At 44.0% G+C, this 20979-nt stretch overlaps 1 protein-coding gene across 2 annotated transcripts; it reads left to right on the top strand.

Moving 5' to 3' along the window:
* Window positions 1–513: 513 nt before the first annotated feature.
* On the top strand, window positions 514–14036 carry LOC129863948 (syntaxin-5-like). 2 transcript variants are annotated; one of them, XM_055936412.1, is made up of 11 exons: window positions 514–620; window positions 3860–4097; window positions 6101–6171; window positions 6312–6367; window positions 6447–6517; window positions 10496–10612; window positions 10726–10782; window positions 10923–11004; window positions 11901–12001; window positions 12209–12330; window positions 12529–14036. In XM_055936412.1, exons 2-11 carry the CDS (start codon window positions 3882–3884, stop codon window positions 12686–12688), a joined length of 1053 nt encoding a protein of 350 aa, XP_055792387.1. In that variant the 5' UTR covers window positions 514–620; window positions 3860–3881; the 3' UTR covers window positions 12689–14036. The 2 variants fall into 2 exon arrangements, with proteins under 2 accessions (XP_055792387.1, XP_055792388.1); XM_055936413.1 differs by having other exon boundaries at window positions 523–620; window positions 3863–4097.
* The last annotated feature ends 6943 nt before the right edge of the window (window positions 14037–20979 follow it).

Genomic DNA, 20979 nt, shown 5'->3' on the forward strand with positions numbered 1-20979 from the left:
AATTATGAGCAGTTATTTATGATTCAAGGTTCTTTGTAGGTCAGTCGGCAGTTGTCTGCAATGTGGAACAAGGCCATTTTCAAGACTAGCCGTGTTCGAGACCATCAAATCCATGATGCATTGTGGGTAAATGGTGACTGACTGAGCGACAAATCTGTTGGAGCTAGAAACACAAGCATTTCGCTACACCTGCAATAACATCTGTTAAATGTGTATGATCAATAAAATGTGATTACAATAAGTTGTTATTTATGATGCAAAGTCTATACACAGACATCACACTGACATTTCACACAAATGAGCCGAGCCATTCAAACTGCAAAGGTCCTGGTTACATCCATTTGATAATGTGAAAAAATATCTAAACTAGTACAGAATTATTTGATCACATGTATGATTTTAGGTTGAATTCTCAGAAGGGCCATTCTCTGTTCTCTATTTGGGATCTACAGCAAAGACATGCATGATGAATGGACTGGTCGGGAATTTGTCCAACTGGGCACCCTTACAACGTAATGTGCTAAACAAGACGTATACGTGGCGCTGACGTCAGCGTTAAGCGGAAGGACCAGTTCCCTCGTAGGCAGTGGAGTGATCAAATAAAGATTATTTATTTACCGGTAAGAGATTGTTGCTATTTGAAACTTGGTTATGGCTCGAAAAGATATTCTGATAACACTTGCTTAGTCATGTATCTACTCTGTTTTTGTCGTGCCAATATTTTATAGCTAACGTTGGGCTTATTCAGCTTTGGAAGCCAGAACGCTAGCTACTAAGGCTTGTTATGACTATTGGGCGTATTAGTTTTGCATGGCCCGATTGCCTCGGGTGTGCGGGTTGGAACACTTTAAACCATTCCATTGGTCCTTAAGTGAAATCTCCACCCACCCTGGGCACCGGGTCATGTGAAATGAACTAGCCCATTTGCCGTTCACTCACCATCCACACAACCTTTCCATTTTCTGTTAGTGCTAGCGTTTTACCTATATTCTCCTACATATGTATAACATTATTGAGCAATATTGATGCCGCTTGTCCTATATAATATACTGTAACGACCCTGGGTTTATACGCGCGGATATCGACTCTACCTGTTGAGCGTGCTTTTGGGGCACATTCGATAGCGCGCTGGACTTCGGGCTAGAAGGTCGAGGGTTCGCGCTCCCTGCTTGTTTCATTACAATACTTTACTGGATTCTGAGAGTAGCCTGAGCTATTTTGGACTGTTTGGCCAATCACTGAAGCTGGAGACTCATATCTCCCTCACTAGATTTAAGCACCATCTGTCAGATGGTGACCATCTGTCACAGATCACTGCACCTGTACATAGCCAATCTGTACATAGCCCATCCAACTACCTCATCACCATATTGTTATTTATTTTATTTATTTTGCTCCTTTGCACCCCAGTACCGGTACTTGCACACTCATCTTCTGCACAGCTATCACCCCAGTGTTTAATTTGCCATACTGTAATAATTTTGCCACTATGGCCTATTTATTGCCTCACCCCACTTATCCTACCTTATTTGCACACACTGTATGTAGACTTTCTCTATTGTATTATTGACTGTATGTTTGTTTATTCCATGTGTAACTCTGTGTTGTTGTTTGTGTCGCACTGCTTTGCTTTATCTTGGCCAGTTCGCAGTTGTAAATGAGAACTTGCTCTCAACTAGCCTACCTGGTTAAATAAAGGTGAAATTAAAATTAAAAAAAGATCAGTTCAGTGTGTCAAATCGGAGGGCCTGTCGTCCGGACCTCTGGCAGTCTCTATGGGGGTGCCTCAGGGTTCAATTCTCGGGCAACTCTTTTCTCTGTATACATCAATGATGTCGCTCATGCTGCTGGTGATTCTCTGATCCACCTCTACGCAGATGACACCATTCTGTATACTTCTGGCCCTTCTTTGGACACTGTGTTAACTAACTTCCAGACGAGCTTCACTGTCATACAACTCTCCTTCCGTGGCCTCCAACTGCTCTTAAATGCAAGTAAAACTAAATGCATGCTCTTCAACCGATCGCTGTCCGCACCTGCCCACATCACTACTCTGGACGGTTCTGACTTAGAATGTGTGGACAACTACAAATACCTAGGTGTCTGGTTAGACTGTAAACTCTGCTTCCAGACTCACATGAAGCATCTCCAATCCAAAATTAAATCTAGAATCGGCTTCCTATTTTGCAACAAAGCATACTTCACTCATGCAGCCAAACATACCCTCGTAAAACTGACTATCCTACTGATCATTGACTTCGGTGATGTCATTTACAAAATAGCCTCCAACACTCTACTCAGCAAATTGGATGCAGAAGAAGATGTGCAGAAGATGTGCATCTGTTTTGTCACCAAAGCCCCATATACTACCCACCACTGCGACCTGTATGCTCTAGTCGGCTGGCCCTCGCTACATATTCGTCGCCAGACCCACTGGCTCCAGGTCATCTAGAAGTCTTTGCTAGGTAAAGCCCCGCCTTTTCTCAGCTCACTGGTCACCATAGCAGCACCCACCCATAGCACGCGCTCCAGCAGGTATATCTCACTGGTCACCCCCAAAGCCAAATCCTCCTTTGGCCGGCCTTTCCTTCCAGTTCTCAGCTGCCAATGACTGGAACGAATTGAAAAAAATCACTGAAGCTGGAGACTCATATCTCCCTCACCAACTTTAAGCACCAGCTGTCAGAGCAGCTCACAGGTCACTGCACCTGTGCATAGCCCATCTGTAAATAGCCCATCCAACTACCTCATCCCCATACTGTTATTTTTTATTATTTTTTTTAGCTCCTTTGCACCCCAGTATCTCTACTTGCACATTCTTCTTCTTCTGCACATCTATCCCCCATCTATCACTCCAGTGTTTAATTGCTAAATTGTAATTATTTTGCCACTATGGCCTATTTATTGCCTTACCTCCCTTATTTTACCTCATTTGCACACACTGTATATATAATTTTTCTATTGTGTATGTTTGTTTATTCAATGTGTAACTGTGTTGTTATTTGTGTCGCACTGCTTTGCTTTATCTTGGCCAGGTTGCAGTTGTAAAATGAGAACTTGTTCTCAACTAGCCTACCTGGTTAAATAAAGGTGAAATATATATATTTTTTAAATGAACTAACAATCAAACATGTGCAAGGCATTCAGTGGATAAACAGCTAGTACCTCAACCAATATAGGTCGATGAATACATTGTAATCTGGATTTGTTGAATTGTTCATTTTGCAATCCTGGGTTTTGTAGATTTTTTAAGCAAGCACACTTTTTTTGACCAGAAGATTCTTGGTTGAGTTGTGAGTAAACCCCTTGATTGTAATGATTGAATTTAGCTATGGGTCATTCAAGCGATTAGCATGTTTACAATCGGGCACATTATGTATTACTACATGATGCTTTTTCTGGGAATCAGGATTTGGTGGTAGCTAAGAAAAAACAGTTTTACCTAAAAGTTATTTACCTGACACATTGGTTATCACATTTTTCATTGACTACTCTGTTCTTTTATCTTTTAGTAAACAAGAGAACACGAATACTCTTTGAGAAAAGTCTAGTAGACTAGTCTATCAGTGTATTGATTGCTACTCTCAAACCCTGAAAATTCTTAAAGAGGATGTGTCTCTTTTGCTTTGTTTGCAGAGTGTCTGTATACATTCACACCAGTTGGTCTGTGGGCTTTATTCTATCCTCAAGAACTCAAGTGAAACAATCTCCTTGTTGTCTGCCTAGTAGCTACTGTCTCATTTTAGACCCAGGGCTTTCCAGGACAGTTTTTGAGGAGCTTGTCATGTTGAGTACACAAGTGTTTTTGATGGATCTTTAACATTATTCGTACTGAAATCTGACTCCGTTTTTCCTCCAGCAGGTGATGTGCCTGAGCATCCATGAACACGCGTCGTCGCCACGGTCCTAGGAACAGCCAGGAAGGGGTGTACCTAGGGCCTGCCCAGACTCAGTCACCGCTGATCCAGTTGCAGGACCCACAACTCACAGCCCCCAGTCCACCGACACCTGCCCCACTGGTGGACATAAGCAACATGTCGGGCAGGGACCGCACCAATGAGTTCCAGTCAGTCTGCAGGTCACTACAGGGGAGACAGGTGAGCAACATGGAGAGACCGTATGTCTTTTAATAATAATATGTATGTATGTTCTGAATTAGTATTAACTAGCTTTACCAAAATAGATGTGACAGATTAGCACCATAGAGAGATGTTTATTTATTATTGTTATGTACAGTACCACTCAAAGTTTGGACATAACTACTCATTCCAGGGTTTTTCTTTATTTTTACAATTTTCTACATTGTAGAATAATAGTGAAGACATCAAAACTATGAAATAACACATATGGAATCTTGTAGTAACCAAAAAAGTGTTAAACAAATCAAAATATATTTTATATTTGAGATTTGTCAAAGTAGCCAGCCTTTGCCTTGATGACAGCATTGTACACTCTCGGCATTCTCTCGACCAGCTTCATGAGGTATAGTCACCTGGAATGCATTTCAAAGTACATTTGTGGAATTTCCTTCTTAATGTGTTTGAGCCAATCAGTTGTGTCAGACAAGGTAGGGGTGGTATACAGAAGATATAAGAACAAAAAGCATTGTTCTGAAATTATATATAGATATTTACATCAACAATAGTTTAGTCCAAAAAAAAGGCCTTGGTTTGAAGATAGGTGAGTTAGATATCAAGGGATGTGTGACGTTGTGCAACGGGTCCGTTCGTCGAGCTCTTTAGAAGGCATATTAACGGATGACCATCTCTGGAGGTCATCCATATTATGTCAAGAACAGCTCAAATAAGCAAAGAGAAACGACAGTCCATCATTACTTTTAAGACATGAAGGTCAGTTAATCTGGAAAATGTAAAGTATTTTGAAAGTTTCTTAAAGTGCAGTCGCAAAAACTATCAAGCGCTATGATGAAGCTGGCTCTCATGAGGACCGCCACAGGAAAGGAAGACCCAGAGTTACCTCTGCTGTAGAGAATAGTTCATTAGAGTTACCAGCCTCAGAAATTGCAGCCCAAATAAATGCTTCACAGAGTTCAAGTAACAGACACATCTCAACATCAACTGTTTAGAGGAGACTGTGAATCAGGCCTTCATGGTCGAATTTCTGCATAGAAACCACTAGTAAAGGACACCAATAATAAGAAGAGACTTGCTTGGGCCAAGAAACTTGAGCAAAGGACGTTAGACCAGTGGAAATCTGTCCTTTGGTCCGATGAGTCCAAATTTTTGATTTTTGGTTCCAACCGCCGCGTCTTTGTGAGACGCAGAGTAGGTGAACGGATGCTCTCCGCGTGTGTGGTTCCTACCGTGAAGCATGGAGGAGGAGGTGTGATGGTGTGGGTGTGCTTTGCTGGTGACACTGTCTGTGATCTATTTAGAATTCAAGGCACACTTAACCAGCATGGCTACCACAGCATTCTGCAGCGATACGCCATCACATCTGGTTTGTGCTTAGTGGGACTATAATTTGTTTTTCAATAGGACAATGATCAACCACACCTCCAGGCTGTGTAAGGGCTATTTTACCAAGAAGGAGAGGGATGGAGTGCTGCATCAGATAAACTGGCCTCCACATTCATCCATCCTCAAACAAATTGAGATGGTTTGTGATGAGTTTTCCTTCACAGCAGAGTGAAGGAAAAGCAGCCAACAAGTGTTCAGCATATGTGGGAACTCTTTCAAGACTGTTGGAAAAGCATTCCAGGTGAAGCTGGTTGAGAGAATGCCAAGAGTGTGCAAAGCTATCATCAAGGCTAAAGGTGGCTACTTTGAAGAATTTAAAATATTTGTTTAACACGTTTTTGTTAACAACATGATTCCATATGTGTTATTTCAAGGTTTTGATGTCTTCACTATTATTCTACAATGCATAAAATAGGAAAAATTAAGAAATACCCTTGATAGGTAGGTGTGTCCAAACTTTTGACTGGTACTATATGTTTTGAACGAGCACCAACTGTCGAATCATAACATTGCTAAATGACTTAAATGTAATGTAAATGTAATTCAGGCACACCAAAATAGTTGTGCTTGACATTTGCACACTGATCAATGTTCATTGATGTTCTTTCTGTTTTCTTCAGAATGGGGTCCAGTCCAGCAAGCCAGCCCTCAGTGCAGTCAGACAGCGCAGTGACTTTACACTCATGGCAAAGTTAGGAGCATTACACTGTGTTATTAACATGTTATTTAATGAGAATGGTAGATGATAATGAGAACAGATACATTTTATGTATAGCCTTCTATTGGTATCCATATACTCAACTGTTTGTTATGTTTCTTTCTATTTAACAGGAGGATTGGGAAGGACTTGAGTAACACTTTCGCCAAACTGGAAAAACTCACAATACGTAAGGAAGCAACTTTTTTTGTTTTTGCGTCCACAATGTGGTTGTGCATATGGAACTCACTGACTATTATCTTGTCTAGTTGCCAAAAGGAAATCTCTTTTTGATGACAAAGCTGTGGAGATTGAGGAGTTAACCTACATTGTTAAACAGGTGAGGAGATATTTACATTTACATTTAAGTCATTTAGCAGACGCTCTTATCCAGAGCGACTTACAAATTGGTGCATTCACCTTATGACATCCAGTGGAACAGCCACTTTACAATAGTGCATCAAGATCTTTTAAGGGGGGGGGGGGGGTCAGAAGGATTGCTTTATCCTATCCTAGGTATTCCTTAAAGAGGTGGGGTTTCAGGTGTCTCCGGAAGGTGGTGATTGACTCCGCTGTCCTGGCGTCATGAGGGAGTTTGTTCCACCATTGGGGGGCCAGAGCAGCGAACAGTTTTGACTGGGCTGAGCGGGAACTGTACTTCCTCAGTGGTAGGGAGGCGAGCAGGCCAGAGGTGGATGAACGCAGTGCCCTTGTTTGGGTGTAGGGCCTGATCAGAGCCTGGAGGTACTGAGGTGCCGTTCCCCTCACAGCTCCGTAGGCAAGCACCATGGTCTTGTAGCGGATGCGAGCTTCAATTGGAAGCCAGTGGAGAGAGCGGAGGAGCGGGGTGACGTGAGAGAACTTGGGAAGGTTGAACACCAGACGGGCTGCGGCGTTCTGGATGAGTTGTAGGGGTTTAATGGCACAGGCAGGGAGCCCAGCCAACAGCGAGTTGCAGTAATCCAGACGGGAGATGACAAGTGCCTGGATTAGGACCTGCGCCGCTTCCTGTGTGAGGCAGGGTCGTACTCTGCGGATGTTGTAGAGCATGAACCTACAGGAACGGGCCACCGCCTTGATGTTAGTTGAGAACGACAGGGTGTTGTCCAGGATCACGCCAAGGTTCTTAGCGCTCTGGGAGGAGGACACAATGGAGTTGTCAACCGTGATGGCGAGATCATGGAACGGGCAGTCTTTCCCCGGGAGGAAGAGCAGCTCCGTCTTGCCGAGGTTCAGCTTGAGGTGGTGATCCGTCATCCACACTGATATGTCTGCCAGACATGCAGAGATGCGATTCGCCACCTGGTCATCAGAAGGGGGAAAGGAGAAGATTAATTGTGTGTCGTCTGCATAGCAATGATAGGAGAGACCATGTGAGGTTATGACAGAGCCAAGTGACTTGGTGTATAGCGAGAATAGGAGAGGGCCTAGAACAGAGCCCTGGGGGACACCAGTGGTGAGAGCACGTGGTGAGGAGACAGATTCTCGCCACGCCACCTGGTAGGAGCGACCTGTCAGGTAGGACGCAATCCAAGCGTGGGCCGCGCCGGAGATGCCCAACTCGGAGAGGGTGGAGAGGAGGATCTGATGGTTCACAGTGTCGAAGGCAGCCGATAGGTCTAGAAGGATGAGAGCAGAGGAGAGAGAGTTAGCTTTAGCAGTGCGGAGCGCCTCCGTGATACAGAGAAGAGCAGTCTCAGTTGAATGACTAGTCTTGAAACCTGACTGATTTGGATCAAGAAGGTCATTCTGAGAGAGATAGCAGGAGAGCTGGCCAAGGACGGCCAAGGACGGTCAAGAGTTTTGGAGAGAAAAGAAAGAAGGGATACTGGTCTGTAGTTGTTGACATCGGAGGGATCGAGTGTAGGTTTTTTCAGAAGGGGTGCAACTCTCGCTCTCTTGAAGACGGAAGGGACGTAGCCAGCGGTCAGGGATGAGTTGATGAGCGAGGTGAGGTAAGGGAGAAGGTCTCCGGAAATGGTCTGGAGAAGAGAGGAGGGGATAGGGTCAAGCGGGCAGGTTGTTGGGCGGCCGGCCGTCACAAGACGCGAGATTTCATCTGGAGAGAGAGGGGAGAAAGAGGTCAGAGCACAGGGTAGGGCAGTGTGAGCAGAACCAGCGATGTCGTTTGACTTAGCAAACGAGGATCGGATGTCGTCGACCTTCTTTTCAAAATGGTTGACAAAGTCATCTGCAGAGAGGGAGGAGGGGGGGGGGGGGGGGAGGAGGATTCAGGAGGGAGGAGAAGGTGGCAAAGAGCTTCCTAGGGTTAGAGGCAGATGCTTGGAATTTAGAGTGGTAGAAAGTGGCTTTAGCAGCAGAGACAGAAGAGGAAAATGTAGAGAGGAGGGAGTGAAAGGATGCCAGGTCCGCAGGGAGGCGAGTTTTCCTCCATTTCCGCTCGGCTGCCCGGAGCCCTGTTCTGTGAGCTCGCAATGAGTCGTCGAGCCACGGAGCGGGAGGGGAGGACCGAGCCGGCCTGGAGGATAGGGGACATAGAGAGTCAAAGGATGCAGAAAGGGAGGAGAGGAGGGTTGAGGAGGCAGAATCAGGAGATAGGTTGGAGAAGGTTTGAGCAGAGGGGAGAGATGATAGGATGGAAGAGGAGAGAGTAGCGGGGGAGAGAGAGCGAAGGTTGGGACGGCGCGATACCATCCGAGTAGGGGCAGTGTGGGAAGTGTTGGATGAGAGCGAGAGGGAAAAGGATACAAGGTAGTGGTCAGAGACTTGGAGGGGAGTTGCAATGTGGTTAGTGGAAGAACAGCATCTAGTAAAGATGAGATCAAGCGTATTGCCTGCCTTGTGAGTAGGGGGGGAAGGTGAGAGGGTGAGGTCAAAAGAGGAGAGGAGTGGAAAGAAGGAGGCAGAGAGGAATGAGTCAAAGGTAGACGTGGGGAGGTTAAAGTCGCCCAGTACTGTGAGAGGTGAGCCGTCCTCAGGAAAGGAGCTTATCAAGGCATCAAGCTCATTGATGAACTCTCCGAGGGAACCTGGAGGGCGATAAATGATAAGGATGTTAAGCTTGAAAGGGCTGGTAACTGTGACAGCATGGAATTCAAAGGAGGCGATAGACAGATGGGTAAGGGGAGAAAGAGAGAATGACCACTTGGGAGAGATGAGGATCCCGGTGCCACCACCCCGCTGACCAGCTGCTCTCGGGGTGTGCGAGAACACTTGGGCGGACGAAGAGAGAGCAGTAGGAGTAGCAGTGTTATCTGTGGTGATCCATGTTTCCGTCAGTGCCAAGAAGTCGAGGGACTGGAGGGAGGCATAGGCTGAGATGAACTCTGCCTTGTTGGCCGCAGATCGGCAGTTCCAGAGGCTACCGGAGACCTGGAACTCCACGTGGGTCGTGCGCGCTGGGACCACCAGATTAGGGTGGCCGCGGCCACGCGGTGTGAAGCGTTTGTATGGTCTGTGCAGAGAGGAGAGAACAGGGATAGACAGACACATAGTTGACAGGCTACAGGAGAGGCTACGCTAATGCAAAGGAGATTGGAATGACAAGTGGACTACACGTCTCGAATGTTCAGAGAGTTAAGCTTACGTAGCAAGAATCTTATTGACTAAAATGATTAAACTGATACAGTACTGCTGAAGTAGGCTAGTTGGCAGTGGCTGCGTTGTTGACACTACACTAATCAAGTCGTTCCGTTGAGTGTAATAGTTTCTACAGTGCTGCTACAGTGCTGCTATTCGGTGGCTAGCTGGCTAGCTAGCAGTGTTGATTACGTTACGTTGCGTTAAAAGAACGACAATAGCTGGCTAGCTAACCTAGAAAATCGCTCTAGACTACACAATTATCTTTGATACAAAGACGGCTATGTAGCTAGCTATGTAGCTAGCTACGATCAAACAAATCAAACCGTTGTACTGTAATGAAATGAAAATGTGACACTACCTGTGGAGCAAGCGGAATGCGACCGGGTTGTTGAGTGCGGAAGTTCTATTCGGTAGACGTTGGCTAGCTGTTGGCTAGCTAGCAGTGTTTCCTACGTTAAGGACGACAAATAGCTGGCTAGCTAACCTCGGTAAATTAAGATAATTACTCTAAAACTACACACTCTGAACTACCCAATTATCTTGGATACGAAGACAGCAAAGACAACTATGTAGCTAGCTAACACTACACTAATCAAGTCGTTCCGTTGAGTGTAATAGTTTCTACAGTGCTGCTATTATGTATAGTAGATTCAGCTGCTATACTTTGTTGTTACTCTACAGAGTTTATATGTACAGGATGCTGTTCAGGAACACTTTACTAGATCCCTGTTGGGATGTGAAAGTAAAAGCAAGCTGTTTTTTTTTCTTTGTCCAGGACATAAACAGTCTGAATAAACAGATAGCACAGCTGCAGGGGCTTGTGCGCTCCAGACAGAGTCAGAATGGCAAACACCTACAGACACATTCCAACACCATCGTTGTCTCCCTCCAGGTAACTTCCATGCTCTGACATTCTGATATGTCCATTGGTTTTATCCAATGAAGAATAGTACATGTAACCTTTCCATGTAGCGTTCATTTTATAACAGCCCTTTTCTGTTCTAGTCCAAACTGGCATCAATGTCAAACGACTTCAAGTCAGTGCTGGAGGTCAGGACAGAGGTAAGGCAGACATACGTCTTTCACAGTAAATATTTTGACCAGACTAGTTTTGATTGGATGTTCCATGTATATTTGTTGATTTATAAACCGTTTTAAACAGATTTTCTTCTCAACTCCCCCACACTATTTTCCCTCTGCAGAACCTCAAAGAGCAGAAGAGTAGAAGAGATCAATTTTCTCAAGCCCCAGCATCCTCCTCCCAGCTACATGCCAGCAACTTCGGTGAGATAAACTACTATCAGCTCCACAGTACAAAACAAACACTAAACAGTACAACCTGACCCCCCTCTCTTTCTGTCTCTCTCACTCTCACTCTCACTCTCACTCTCACTCTCACTCTCACTCTCACTCTCACTCTCTCTCTCTCTCTCTCACTCTCACTCTCACTCTCTCTCACTCTCACTCTCTTTCTCTCTCTTTCTCTCTCTCTCTTTCTTTCTCTTTCTCTTTCTCTCTCTTTTTCTCTCTCTCTTTTTCTCTCTCTCTTTTTCTCTCTCTCTTTTTCTCTCTCTCTTTTTCTCTCTCTCTCTCTCTCTCTCTTTTTCTCTCTCTCTCTCTCTCTCTCTCTCTCTCTCTCTCTCTCTCTCTCTGTCTCTCTCTCTCCTCTCTCTCTCTTCCTCTCTCTCTCTCTCTCTCTCTCTCTCTCTCTCTCTCTCTCTCTCTCTCTCTCTCTCTCTCTCTCTCTCTCTCTCTCTCTCTGCCTCTGTCTCTCTGCCTCTGTCTCTCTCTCTCTCTCTGCCTCTGTCTCTCTGCCTCTGTCTCTCTCTCTCTCTCTCTCTCTCTCTCTCTCTCTCTCTCTCTCTCTCTCTCTCTCCTCTCTCTCTCTCTCTCTCCTCTCTCTCTCTCTCTCTCTCTCTCTCTCTCTCTCTCTCTCTCTCTCTCTCTCTCTCTCTCTCTCTCTCTCTCTCTCTCTCTCTCTCTCTCTCTCTCTCTCTCTCTCTCTCTCTCTCCTCTCTCTCTCTCTCTCTCTCTCTCTCTCTCTCTCTCCTCTCTCTCTCTCTCTCTCTCTCTCTCTCTCTCTCTCTCTCTCTCTCTCTCTCTCTCTCTCTCTCTCTCTCTCTCTCTCTCTCTCTCTCTCTCTCTCTCTCTCTCTCTCTCTCTCTCTCTCTCTCTCTCAGGTAACTCATTGTTAATGCAGGACGACTCTAAACGGACAGCTGAAGTCTCTATAGACATGGACTTCCGCGCCAGCCAACAGCTGCAGCTTGTCAATGAACAGGTATTACCTCCAATCCTCTTGATGATGAGAAGCATTATAATGATTGTGACATTTAAAACACACTTGACTCAGTGTCCTCTTTCGATACAAATGCTTTTATTGACTGAGACTTGTTTCTGGAGTCATGTGTCAATCAATAATACTGTTTGTTGCTTAATCATTTGCATTCATTCTAAGTGGTGTCACTCTTATGGTGTGTTTGTATAGGACTCGTACATCCAGAGCCGTTCAGACACCATGCAGAACATAGAGAGCACCATCGTAGAGCTGGGCTCCATCTTCCAGCAGCTGGCCCACATGGTGAAGGAGCAGGAGGAGACAGTGCAGAGGTGAGGGAGACATGAAGAGAGAGCCAGAGATTATCAAGCCACTAGTTAAGATGCTTTTCCCCTGATATAACATTGTTGTTCTGATGTTTTGTTGAGCTCGCATATCCAGCAATGATCAGACAGGGCATGCAGTGGTAAGCAGGTTAATGAAACCTCTGACACTCATTGACCTCCCATTTCCCATCCTCTTTCCTGCAGAATTGATGCCAATGTGGAGGACACCCAGCTCAACGTGGACATGGCACACTCAGAGATCCTCAAGTACTTTCAGTCTGTCTCATCCAACCGCTGGCTCATGGTCAAAATCTTCCTCGTCCTCATAGTCTTCTTCATCGTCTTTGTGGTCTTCTTTGCTTGAGGAGCAGGGGGCACTTGGCTAAGGATGAGAGAGGGAGGAATTGTGCTGGAGGAGAGCAGTTTCTTCTTTTAAGTTTCATACTTTCTCTCCTTGTGGTTTAAAGAAAATACCACTACTAACACACAATTCTGCATATGCTAAGATTTGGTTATGTTGATAATGAATAGCTGTATGGTAGAAAGAAGTTGAAAAACATGATGATTATTATTATTACCATCCATTAAATGGAGTAAATGGATGAGGATGAAATCTTTCATGCAGGATAGAAGACTATTGCAGTTGGATTGAAACTCTTCTGTTGTCTTCATGCGTTCTTTCTGTAATTTGTTTAAAACATTCCTACTTCTTGAAGGACAGGGTCAATCCAAAGAGAAATTGAGTCGGAATAGGAAACTGGTAGATTCATTTGGCCTTAAAAGACCTGTATGCTGAATCTCTGAGGGACATTACTCCTCACAATGCACCTCAGTGCCAGCAGTAATACCTCCTTTAGGAGGTTAGGGCTGAATGACAAGGCCATGTGAATGCCCTCTGACCTTCAATCTCTTCTTTGATGGTTAGAAAAGCTGATCGGAAATGTTTGGCCACTCTTAACCTAAACTGTACATGCATTGTGTTCCACAATGATATCATGCACATGAAAGGACATCCATCATGACAGTCAACTTGCCGTGTTTGACCTGAGATAGATTAATGTACTGTGTAAGTGGAGCATTGCCAGTACTTCTGATGCTTTTATTTTCTCTAGTCAGATACTGAACTGTATGTGCACAACTGCTTTGCCTTTTACAGCTACCATAGAATATCTTTGAATTAAGATACATTATTTTCCATAAACTGGTTATTTAAATGATGTTCAATCAGAGTCTGCACATAACACCAAATGAGTGGTGTTTTACAGACAGATGTTCTACATTTTTCACCCCCTACCTCCCCCTGATACCCACACACACACACACACTTCATAAATGTTCAGTGTTCACACATGTTTTGGGGACTAAATCTCTGTTTTATCTATGTCTCTGAGATATCTGTAAAGGTAAATTAATTGTAATTCAAATTTGTTTTGTCTCCTTTTTGTTCAAGAGAATGACTTGGAGACACTAAAAAAATATTCAAATATACAAACTCATCTGCTTAGCTAATATTCTGGAACACAGAAATGTTGGAATGGATTTTTTTTTTTAAACTGTTTCACACATTTGCTCTCCTCTCTCTGGATATCTTAGAGGAAGTATTGTAGGTCACTGCTAATTTTATTGATACCTCTAATTTCTGAATTTTATTATAAGCTTTTGTTGTAGAAACTGCAAATGTGTAAGCAAAAATTAAAAATAATTGTAAAAGGTTTTTGTTTTTCATTGTCAACGGGAATGTGTTTGTTTTAGTCTAGTCACCACCATAACGTTGACATATAGGTTTATTGTTATCAAGTTTAGGGTTCATTCTAAATTAGTCAAACACTTTGTTAGCATTCTTTGGAAGCTGAACAGTTTATTTACATAGCCTTGTTTTTCAGAATAATTACATCTTCCATTAAGAAACAGAACATATACAGTGCCTTCAGGAAGTATTCATACCCCTTAACTTATTCCACATTTGGATATGTTACAACCTGAATTCAACAGTTTTTTCCCCCTCAGCCATCCACACACACAATACCTCATAATGACAAAGTGAAAACATGTTTTCAGACATTTTACCAAATGTTCTTGAGAATGAAATACAGAAATATCTCATTTATATAAGTATTCACACCCCTGCGTCAATACTTTGTAGAAGCACCTTTGGCAGCGATTACAGCTTTGAGTCGTTTTGGGCATGTCTGTATCGGCTTTGCACATCTGGATTTGGGGATTTTCTCCCATTCTTCCTTACAGATTTTCTCAAGCTCTCTTAAGTTAGTTGGGGAGCGGCGTTGAACAGCAATCTTCAAGTCTTTCCACAGATTTTCAATGGAATTTAAGTCTGGGCTCTGGCTGGGCCACTCAAGGACTTCACATTCTTGTTCTGACACCATTCCAGCATTGCATTGGCTGTATGCTTGGGATCATTGTCCTGTTGGAATGTAAATCTTCGCCCCAGTCTAAGGTTGTTTGCACTCTGAAGCAGGTTCTCATCAGGGATTCTTATTTGGCTCCATTCCTTGTTCCGTCTATCCTTACCAGTCTTCCAGTCCCTGCTGCTGAAAAGCATCCCCATAGCATGATGCTGCCACAAAGCTTCACGGTAGGGAAGGTGATGAGGTGATGAGCTGTGCATGGTTTTCTGCAGACATAGCGCTTTGCATTCTGCATTAATTACTGTTTATAACTGCATTACAGACAAAGGTCCTGGAGCTCCATTAGTTTCCCAGGGGTAACAGTGTATGTCTGCCTCGGGGGTGGTCCTAGTCAGCTGTAGTAAACGTCTGCATATTTCTGTCAACCTCTCTTGCTGGAGACGGTCAGTGTGTTTCAGCAGGGCTCCAAACTCCAGCACCAGGGTGTGGGCGACCAGCTCCTCTGGGGAGTGCTGGGCTGGGACTGTGGTGGGCTCTGTGGAGGAGAAGACAGATGTCCAGCAGAACATCTGAGGAGAAAGGGAAAGGTTGCAAACTAGAGGAGAGTGTTAAGTGAACACAGTGTGCTGATAGTTCAGAGTAGATAGGGTATGTTTGCCAGGAGAACAAAGCAGGTAAAAGTTCCGACCAGTTTTACACAAATTACATGTATTTTACAAACAAGGCCACAGATCAAAATATGGTTCTATCTTGAAATACATTCATAAACAAATAAGTAGAATCATAATTATGTTGATGGAACAAGTCATTATATTTGTTGATCCAATTAAAGTGAGTGTTCTTACCATAAAAATGTCCAATTAATATAAATAATCAGGAGTAACTAAGAATAAGTGACTGATCCAATAGGAGACAATGTGTGACAGTATACTTTATCCTGTGATAGCCTCTGTTAAGTGAGTACAGAAGCGTGTGTCTAAATTCTAATCCACTGTTAATAGAAGTCTGTGTGACATTTCCTCTGTCACTGGCAGCTTAACGTGCCTTGATTTAGTTTGGAAATAACTGCCACGTCTGAGCAAAAGCACAGTCGCCATCTCCAGTTTATTTATTAGGGGGATTTTAGAATAGAAATAAATAACATTTTAGTAGCCAAACCACCACATGTACAGGGTTAAGGCCAAATCATGACTACATCAAAAACAACAGAACACACAGTCTCGAAAGCAAACCAGAGGTCTCGTTTGTCTCTGCAGGCGTGATGGGGGCAGAGTGTCCACTCGTGGTCACAGGGGGCTCAGTCTGTGGTAGGGGGCTATCCCTCTGATGCACGAGATGAAGGCAGGGAAATGGAGGGAAACGATGTGGGCACAGTCTGTGGCTCTGGGGAACCATGCAGTGGCACAGGAGAGACTGGGTGAGTGGGCCATCTCGAGCCCTGTCTGCGGGGCCTGGACGTGTGTGTGGAGGGAGGGGTTGTGGGGGTTCCTGGGGTTAGAGGCCCATCTGTATGGGGTTAACCTATCCAGGTGCAGTGCCAATTTTCTCCCCCTGGGAGACAGCTGGACCCAGTACACCACCTCTCCCATCCTCACCAGGAACCTGCAGGGCCCCCCCAGTGACAGTCCAGCTTGGGGCATTGTCCTTTCTTTCTCAGGGGGCTGTAGACCCAGATCAGCTCCCCAGCCTCAAAGTGCCTTCCCCGGGTGTGCACATCATGGGTCATTTTCTGCCTCACATGCGCATTCAACAGCTGTTCTCTCTGCTGATGATGTGGGCTCTCTCCTGGCGTACCCCGGCCCTGGGGGGACGGCAGGGCTGTCACAGGGCTAACCAAGCAGCATGAGTAGGGCATGAGTAGGACAGGCTTGCGAAGGTGGAATCCTGGACAGCGGAGCAGCACGTCATGAGAACCATGGGCAGATGTTTGTCCTAGTCACGCTGTGTTTGGCAGAGATTATTAAAACCCTCCACGAAACCATCGCTTTTTGAGGGTGAAGTGGCGTCATGCCGATCTTGTGCATACCCAGCTTCTCACACATGGTGGCAAACAGATGGTTTCTGCCTTGGCCGCTGTAAATTGATTCAACAGTGGCTTGTTTGCTCTCTCTCTCTCTCTCTCTCTCTCTCTCTCTCTCTCTCTCTCTCTCTCTCTCTCTCTCTCTCTCTCTCTCTCTCTCACCCTTGTTTAAAAGCCTTTCTGGACAAGATGCGATTAGATTAAAGTGTAAAGTTCCTAGGCATATCGATTACAGTGTAAGAGTGTGCTGGTGTTTTGCAGGTGGTGTGTTGGACCTATGGGGAAACGTCTTTCAGCCTCAGTCAGCTACCATACATGGCCACAATTATGTAATGTCATGCACTGAACACTGTATAGACTGGAGGAATATGAGAAAACCCTAGTTAAATGTATTTATTGGATACTGACTGTAATGTTTTTAAATCAATTGTCACTGGCAAGCTTCAATTTGATAGAAATGGTGAAATGAAGTCTCTGAGTGTATATGTGTGAGAACATTATCACAAGCTACGAGACCACACGGCAGTTACTACGTTGTACTTTTTTGCTAAGCCGCCTTGTAACAATATTTTACTTCTTGTTATCAGTGCACTGTGGCAAGCCCATCTTGCACTAAATGGGACAAAATTGCAGACGCTTGCAAACAAATCCATTTCCAGACCTAGAAGTCCATGCATCATCAAAAATGGCAGAAAGGGGGCTTAGATGTAAAAAGGCCCTAATTGAAAAAAGTGCTCATGATGGAAGTCAAGTCATCATCCACCTCTTCTTTACTTCTCATATCCCTCCCTTTCCTCGTTTCTCCCCTCACCACCACCCACTCTCTCCTTTTCACATGTAATTGCCGGTCAATTTGCCATCAGTTAAATCAATGTAGACATTTCATCCCAATGAAGCTTGTTTTTCACTCCATTGCCCATCCCTTGTAAATCTGCCCCTTATCTCTCTGATCAACTCTCTCTTCATCTCTCACTCTTCATCTCTCTCTCTCTGTATTCTTTCTGCTTTGTCTCACTTGTCTTTGTTTAGATAAACATCTTGCCAAGACAGAAAATACTAAGAAACCAAGGACGAGAAGAACAAATGAGAATCTGAGTCCTGCAGTCATCTCTGAGGGAACATAAGTAAGGACTTTTACATTTTCTTATCTTTTCCTCGTAGAAATTACAAGGTAAGTTGCAATGGTGTTGATGACAACAACAATGGTGTTTGACAGTATTGACATTTTGAGAATAATTTTTTATTAATTGAAAATGTTTTTCTCTTCCAATTCAGTTATTATTTCCATGCTGATGTCTTGAAATTAATCAGGGGCTGTGACAAATCCAACAGATTGAACAAAAATCTTTGATCCTCAATCTTCTGTCAGCAATACATCACTATTTCTACACCATTGAATCTCTATAGTTTATTGAAGGGTGTCTATATTGGTTGATGGTCTCTGGCCACCGGTTGGCTCAAGGCAATTCTAACAATTCTAACACTTTAGTTTCACCCCTTCCCTCTTCTGTACTTTCATCGTCAACTGTTCAGTTTCCACTCAGACCAGATATTCTGATTCTTGTCAGCACTATATTCATTATTGTATATTCCTGTCTGTTTCCTTCTCTGAGTAATCAGTTCCTCGTTTATGTTTACTTCAAGATTCTCAGTATATGCAGTATATCTCCTGTATGCCTCTGTCTGTGCTTGGCCTTGATTTACCGACTCCCAGCCCTCTGAGTAATAAGACTCCTGTTTCATAGCAGTTGGACTCAGTTCAGTTTTTTTTGTGAGCAAAGGGGATCTGTAGGCTCTCTCACAGATTGAATTGACGAAGCTAAATGTGTCTCAAAGTTCCTTTGGTGGGTGTATATAGCTAATCAAATTACCATAGTCTGCCAGTGCACCAGTAGTACAGTATAGAAGACAGATTGGTATAACTTCCAAGAATTTTCTTGATAGACTGTCTTATCATTTGCATGCATGCAAGTATTATATTTATGCTTATTTTGCCTTAAAACTGTTTCATTTAACATAGTGTACATTGATTAAATTACTACAGTATATGCAGTGACAAAGGAAGAGACTGCCCCGGGAAGCTGATCTGGCCAGTGAGAGAGGTTTATGTTTAAGTTTATGTTTTCCTGTCAAAGCCTTGTTTAACTGAGTAGGGGACTAATATATTTCATACTCACTGACAATGATGGCAATAGGCCCAGAATTAACAGCATATGGGTACATCAGTTAATTGCAAACTGGGCTTTTTAATCTTAGAGACTTCTTCTCTGACAAACAGAGCCACTCTGAGGAACACAGTCTCTGAAGGTGTCTTATGCTTCATCCAGATTTCCTCAGAGGGGTCTTTTTGGTTAGTGAGACCAAGCTAAGAGTCCATTAGGGAATTTAGGATTTAAATCCTACATTCTTAGAAAAGGGTTCCAAAAGAGTTATCCAGCTGTCCCCATAGGAGAACCCTTTTCGGTTCCAGGTAGAACCATTTTTGGTTCCATGTAGAACCCTCTGGGAAATGGGTTCTACATGGAACCCAAAGGGGTTCTACCTGGAACAAAAAAGGGTTATTCAAAGGGTTCTCCTACGGGGACAGCCTGTCACGCCCTGGCCTTAGTATTCTTTGTTTTCTTTATGTTTTTTAGTTAGGTCAGGGTGTGACATGGGGAATGTATGTGTTTTGTAGTGTCTAGGGGTGTTGTATGTGTATGGGGCATAGTAGAGTGTAGTTGTCTAGTTATGTCTATGGCTGCCTAGATTGGTTCTCAATCAGAGACAGCTGTCATTCATTGTCTCTGATTGGGAGCCATATTTAAGGCAGCCATAGGCAGTAGGCTTTTGTTGGTAGTTGTCTATGTTGTACGTTTGTAGCTGGTGTTTGCACTTACGTCTTTAGCTTCACGATTGTTTTTTTTCTTTTCGTTTTTTAATAGTGTTCGTGGCGTGTTTTTCCCTTCTCTAAAATAAAAGAGATGTATTTTGCACACGCTGCGCCTTGGTCCTCTCTCTCACCCATAGACGGTCGTGACACAGCCGACTAACCTATTTAGGTTCTAGATAACACTTTTTTTTCGAAGAGTGTACAAGAACAGTACAGAATTTTAATTCCCTCAAAATATAGTAACATTTATTCCAATTCAATGCTTAAACATCATTAGTCAAATACATTTTGTTTATTCAATCATCAGTTAATTGACATTGATTTGACCCATCAGTGAGAGAGACAGAAAGAGAGAGAGTGCTAATGGTGATTAAAGTGCATGTCAATGGTGATCTTGTTGTTGCTGTCACACCAAAACAGTCTGGTATTGTCATGAATAATAAAACAGCATTGATCATGCGTAGAAGTCCATATTTGGTGTTTAAAGTTGATGAGGCCACTGTAGGTTTGGTAAATTGTGTCAGTCCCATTCCTGATGCCCTCTCCTTGTGGTTGTGAAATTCCAACCAATTTCACCCATTCTGTTTGGTACTGCGATAGCAATAACATCTATTTGATACAGCACAGTTCTGAAAAATAGTTAAAGGTATTCTACATACCTAATATGCTACCTGGCAGCTGTATGTGTAGATAATCCAATTGTAGTACAAAATACATACCTCATACATTTCAAATGTTTCATTAGCTGTGTGGATGCAGAAATAAACTGTCACTTCTCAAGTTTGTTAGGAGAGGAAGAGAGAGAGGAAGGAAAGCAGTAGTATGGAAGAAGATACATACACAGGAAAAATAGGAGGGTGGTAAGAACTAAGATCACTTTATTGGTCAATTGCACACAAGGTCCAACAAAAATTTTACTTCCACTTTTAACCCAAACACATCAAGGTTTTGGGAGAGGTGCAGGGGGCTGCCACATTGGGAGCTGTTGTGTGGGGTTAAGTGCCTTGCAACCCTCCAATTGCCAGCTCACTTCTCAACAGATTTTTCCCGTCAGACCTGGGATTTGAACTGGCAATCCTCCTGTTACTGGCTCGCCTCTCTAACCACTAGGCTACCTGCCACCCCATCACATCTTTGATTGGGGTATTCTCAACTGCATAGCCCTGGGAAGCATAACCACAACCTTACTGCTGCACACACACACACACGCACGCGCACGCACGCACGCGCACGCACGCACGCACGCACGCACGCACGCACGCAGCAGCAGTTCCAGGGTGCGGCTGGGTTCTTTGACGGGCTCTGCTGAGGGTAGCAGAGGGAGGGGGAGCCTGTTGCCCATTGCGGAGTCGGCAGTGTAACGCCAGCAGACCTCGTAAACTCCACTAGAGGAATTG

Source organism: Salvelinus fontinalis, chromosome 10 (assembly GCF_029448725.1).
Source record: "Salvelinus fontinalis isolate EN_2023a chromosome 10, ASM2944872v1, whole genome shotgun sequence".
Lineage (NCBI taxonomy): Eukaryota > Metazoa > Chordata > Actinopteri > Salmoniformes > Salmonidae > Salvelinus > Salvelinus fontinalis.